Below are 5,153 nucleotides of genomic sequence, written 5' to 3' on the forward strand. Positions count from 1 at the left end.
AAAAAAAAAAAAAAATGTAGCTTCTGCGTTAGAATTTGCTATCTCACAGCATGGGGTGCTGCTGCTGCTGCTGCTGGTTTGGGCCACATCAGAGCAATGCTGCTCAAGAAAGGCTAAGCTGATCTGTTCTCTTCCTGGCCAACACAGACACCTCTCCACTAAGTCATTCCTGACTTAGGCGCCCTCTCCTCCACTCCTCGTAAGTGGCAGGAAGGAGCCCTGGCTTCACGGTTTTGTAGCAGGATGGGCACTTAGTGCCTTTAGGCGCATCCACTCACCTCCTGCCTGCAGTGCCTACCTCAGCAACCACGCAGAGACCAAAGTCCTTGTTCATCGCTAGCCCTTAGTGGCCTTCGCGCTGGGCCAGGCGTTACTCTACCTATGAGGTATTCCCTGTTTACAGGGAAAGCAAATGAGATACTGGCAAGGAGGTCAGAAGTCATAAGTCACACAGCTAGGAAATAGGAGCGCCAGGTGTGACCCAGGTTGTCGGCCTCCAGAGCTCACCTCTCAACCACAGTGGGATTCACTGAGACGACGCATGTGTACAAGTGCTTGGTAAACTGTCAAGTGCTGTGTGTTACGGCAAGGCATTATTCCAGTCCCTCTGCCTACCCCTATTGACATCTGCTACTCCCTTCTTTACGAGGGTCTGGAGGGCTCTCCCACCTCCCCCAAGCACTGTACCTGCAATCATGGCCTCATAGACGGCAGTGGTGGCTGCGGCAAGGTAGGAGGGCTCTGAGGAGGGTGGCTGCATCTCGTTGAAAGTGTCGGCCCCATAGATGTGGTCTGTGCCAAACTCTTTGACCAGCTCTCGCAGGAAGAGGCTCCCGATGATGGGGAATATGGGGTCTTCCGGAGCCAGAAGGAAGGAGCAGGAGTAGGAACAGTTGAAGTGTCCCCAACTGCCCATCTTCGTGACATTGACCTGAGGGAACACCCTAGTGGGAAGCAAAAGCTCAGACATTTCATGGAAGCCACCATAGTGTACATCATGGCCCATAACCCCTCAGCAGCCTCGCCAACTTCTCTACAGCTCCCGGGCACATCCCGGTTTCTCTCGCCCCTATGGCTTTGTACAGGCTGTGCTCTCTGCCTAGAGTCCTTTCCTCTCCTTCCCTGGCCACCTTCTCTGAAAAACTTTCACCATCTGTCCCCTTCCTATGGCCAGAAACAAGCAACACTCCTCTTTCTTTCTTTCTTCCTTCCTTTCTCTCTCTCTCTCTCTCTCTCTTCTCCCTCTCTCTCTCTCTCTCTTCTCCCTCTCTCTCTCTCTTTTTTAATCACACTTTCACTTCCGGGATACATGTGCAGAACATGCAGGTTTGTTGCATAGGTATACATGTGCCATGGTGGTTTGCTGCACCCATCAATCTGTCATCTGGGTTTTCAGCCCCGCATGCATTAGGTATTTGCCCTAATGCTATCTCTCCCCTTGACCCCCACCCCCCGACAGGCCCCGGTGTGTGATGTTCCCCTCCGTGTCCATGTGTTCTCAGTGTTCAACTCCCACTATGAGTAAGAACATAAGGCGTTTAATATTCTTTTTTTTTTTTTTTGAGATAGAGTCTCACTCTGTCGCCCAGGCTGGAGTGAAGTGGCGTGATCTTGGCTTACTGCAGTCTCCGCCCCTGGCTTCAAGAGAGTCCCCTGCCTCTGCCTACCGAGTAGCTGAGATTACAGGAGCCCGCCAGCATGCTTGGCTAATTTTTGAACTTTTAGTAGAGATGGAGTTTCGTCATGTTGGCCAGGCTGGTCTTGAACTCCTGACCTCAGGTGATCCACCCGCCTTAGCCTCCCAAAATGCTAGGATTATAGGCATGAGCCATGGCGTCTAAGCAACACTCGTTTTTCAAGGCTGGGCTCTGCCCTGAGCCCTTCCTGCCCCTCTCCTGGCAGAGGAGAAGGGAACCCACATATATTACTGTCCTTGTCACTGCATTGTATTCTTCAGCCAACATATGTCCCCTATCAGGGGTAAGGCCTTGGGCATGTTTCTTGCCGCCTCCTAGGACCCAGCACAGAGCCAGGTCTGGCAGCTCCAGAGAGCTGGACCAAGTTTATTGAATGAATGAGTAAGTTTCCTGCCACCTGGTGATGGGGGCAAAGAGGCAGGCAGGGAGGCCATGGGCATACATGAAGTCCTGTGAGAGTGTGGGAGCCAGACACTAGCAGGTGCAAAGGAGGACATGGGGGGGCACTAGCAAGTCTTCCTGAAGGAGGGGAGGTCTCAGGTGGGCCTTGAAGACTTTCCCCAACCACATGTGAGAGGATGGCTGGGAAGCACAGAGGAGCAGGAGAGGAGGGACTGGAGCACCCCTGCTGCCACTCATAAGGGCTGCCATTTGCTAGCACTCTGTGCAAAGTCACAGATAGATCAAGAGATAATTACAAACCCTACAGCCAAGTGGATAGAGATTCCATTTTACAAGTAAGGAAACTGAGGCACAGAGCAGTCATGTCATCTGCCCGAAGTCACACAGCTAGTTAGTAGCAGAGGCAGAAATCAAACACAGGCCTACATCCAGAGCTTAAGTTTGTTTGTTTGTTTGAGACAGAGTTTCACTCTTGTTGCCCAGGCTGGAGTGCAACGGTGAGATTTTAATTCACTGCAATGTCTGCCTCCTGGGTTTAGGCAATTCTCCTGCCTCGGCCTCCTGAGTAGATGGGATTATAGGCGCATGCCACCATGCCCAGCTAATTTTTATATTTTTAGTAGAGACCCAGTTTCACCACACTGGTCAGGCTGGTCTCGAACTCCTGACCTCAGGTGATCTGCCCAATTCGGCCTCCCAAAGTGCTGAGATTACAGGGGTAAGCCACTGCGCCCAGCCCAGAGCTTAAGTTTTTAAGTCATGTTCTAGACGGGAATAAAATTCCCTCTCTGAGCTAAGTGGAGGGGGTGAGCAGAACCTTACCTGGTGACAGCCTCGGGAACATGCCCCGCGAATGCAGGTAGCACTGGGGTCATGCCAAAGGAGCGCATCCGGTCCAGGACCCGGTGCTGGAGGAACAGAAGGAAGGGTGGTGAGCATGGCCACTGCTGTCCTATGGGGAGCTCCCCGGCCTCAGTTAAGAGCCCCAAGGCCGCCAGCCCAATACCACCCTTCCTGGGCCCATGACCATCTATCACTGATTCTGCCCCTTCCTTTTTCCATCCTTTTACCTGCAGGTAAAGCTGCTTGATGTGCCAGGAGGAGGGCAGGGGGCCATCCCAGGTGTGCAGGTTGCCCATTCGCCCCCAGGCCAGGAAGGCAGGACCAGTAAAGAACTCATTGATCTCTGCCTGGGTCAGGCCCAAGGCCAGGTACACCTGAGGAGGCAGGGTCCACACATAGATATATATTCATCTTCCTTCCATCCTTCCTTCCTTCCTTCCTTCATTCAACAACCATTCACTCATTGCTTCTTTGTGCTGGGCGCTAGGGCTACTGAGACAAAATCCGACCCCTGCTATCAAGGAGCCCACAGCCCAGAGGAAAGAGACCTGTGAATAGGTTAGTTCACTGTGTCACCTTTGTTGCATGGGTGAGGAGATGGGGCACAAAGGGGCTTTCCCCCAAAAGGAAGGCCTTAGAAGGCTTCATGAGCAAGGGTGCCAGACGGAAGGGCAGGGCAGCTGTGTGAAGAGCTTAAACAGCACCTGGAGCAGCCAGTGCAGCACAGCAGAGGCTTCCAGGGAGGCAGATGTAGAGCTGCCCATGAGGTGGATCCAAGGGACCAGGTGATTGGCCGCACAGGGGAGATGGGGGAAGGAGCCCCACTCCTCAAACTGGAAGCCTCAGTTTTTTTGGTTTTTTTTAGACAGTCTTGCTGTGTCGCCCAGGCTGAAGTGCAGTGTTACGGTCTCGGCTCACTGCGACCTCCACCTCCCGGGTAGCGAGTCCCCTGCCTCAGGCTCCCAAGTAGTTGGGACTACAGGTGCGCGCCAACACACCACGCTAATTTTTTGTATTTTAATAGAGACGGGGTTTCACCATGTTGGCCAGGATGGTCTCGATCTCCTGACCTCGTGATCCGCCCGCCTTGGCCTCCCAAAGTGCTGGGATCACAGGCGTGAGCCACCGCGCCTGGCCGGAAGCCTCAGTTTTCAGGAGGCCGGAGCCATTGTGCCCGATGAAAGCACTTCTAGAGAGAGACACTGCGCCCATGCTGGGGGGCGGGTGAAAACGTCTAGGGTGGCTCCCGCCATAGGCAGGAGGGTGGGGAGGGGACAGTGCGCACGCACCCTCTGCCAGATGGCCTCCTGGCCGCTCCAGGCCAGTGCCAGGTTGATGCCATTCAGCGCCATCCAGTCTATCTCTCGCTCCCAGCGGGCCCAGTCCCACCACACGAAGGAGTAGCTTTGCGTGCACACATTCTGGTAATAGCGGTACCTGTGGGCAGTGTCATGAGCAGAGGCGCATCCCACCCTGGAGGGTCCACAGCCCTGGACCAAATCCCCCATCCCCCACCTAGAGGAGAGGGGAGGGGCTCCAAACAAGGCCCTTCTGCTTCACACTGGGACCCACTCCAGGTGGAGCTGTGACCAGGTACCTGGGCTGAGCTTCTGAGGCACTCGCGCCCTGTACTCCCCCAGGGCCCTCTAGCCTGGCGGGTATTTGGGGGGCATATTCCACTTTCATGCCACACTGCCAGAGCCCCTCCTCTGCACGGTGTTTTCCTGGAATGGGGAATCCCTGCCCCCACAGTCTAACAGATGGGCGAGGGACAGTTGTGTGGACACATCACTCCATAGTGTGGCAGGCGCTGGAACACAGGCCTGTGTGGGAGGATGGGGGCGTCCTTCCTCAGTCCGCAGGTTCAAAGAGAGGGTGGGGGAGGAACGGAAGAAAATTCACTCATCACCAATTGTGTACACAAATTCTACGCCCATCATCGTGCAAATCCTCACAATAACACTGCACGGTAGGCGTCTTGTTTCCGTTTTTCAGGTGGGCCAGCCGAGGCTCTGAAAGGCAGAGTGGCTGGCTCAAGGCCACACAGCTGCTGGAGGCGGCGCAGCTGGGCCTTCCGGCCAGCGCTCCCCGCTCAGCCTCCTGATTTGGGTGGCAGCGGCTCAGGGAAGGGGTGAGCGCCTCGGGCGGACGCGGGGAAGCTGCGGGGCGGTACCTGTTGGGCGTGGCCTCGGTCAGTTCCCCCGGCACGGC

At 55.2% G+C, this 5,153-nt stretch overlaps 1 protein-coding gene across 1 annotated transcript in view; it reads right to left on the minus strand.

Annotated features, from left to right (window-relative positions):
* NAGLU (N-acetylglucosaminidase, alpha) overlaps positions 1-5,153 on the minus strand; it is an 8,073-nt gene extending 2,920 nt beyond the window's left edge. The window contains exons 1-4 of the mRNA XM_011929712.1: positions 4,232-5,153; positions 3,170-3,316; positions 2,922-3,007; positions 688-944 (exon numbers count right to left, since the gene is read on the minus strand). Of these exons, the coding sequence (XP_011785102.1) occupies positions 688-944; positions 2,922-3,007; positions 3,170-3,316; positions 4,232-4,450 (709 nt within the window). The 5' untranslated portion in view covers positions 4,451-5,153. The remainder of the gene's footprint in view (positions 1-687; positions 945-2,921; positions 3,008-3,169; positions 3,317-4,231) is intronic.

Source organism: Colobus angolensis, unplaced genomic scaffold (assembly GCF_000951035.1).
Source record: "Colobus angolensis palliatus isolate OR3802 unplaced genomic scaffold, Cang.pa_1.0 Scaffold83, whole genome shotgun sequence".
In the NCBI taxonomy this organism is placed as follows: Eukaryota; Metazoa; Chordata; class Mammalia; order Primates; family Cercopithecidae; genus Colobus; species Colobus angolensis.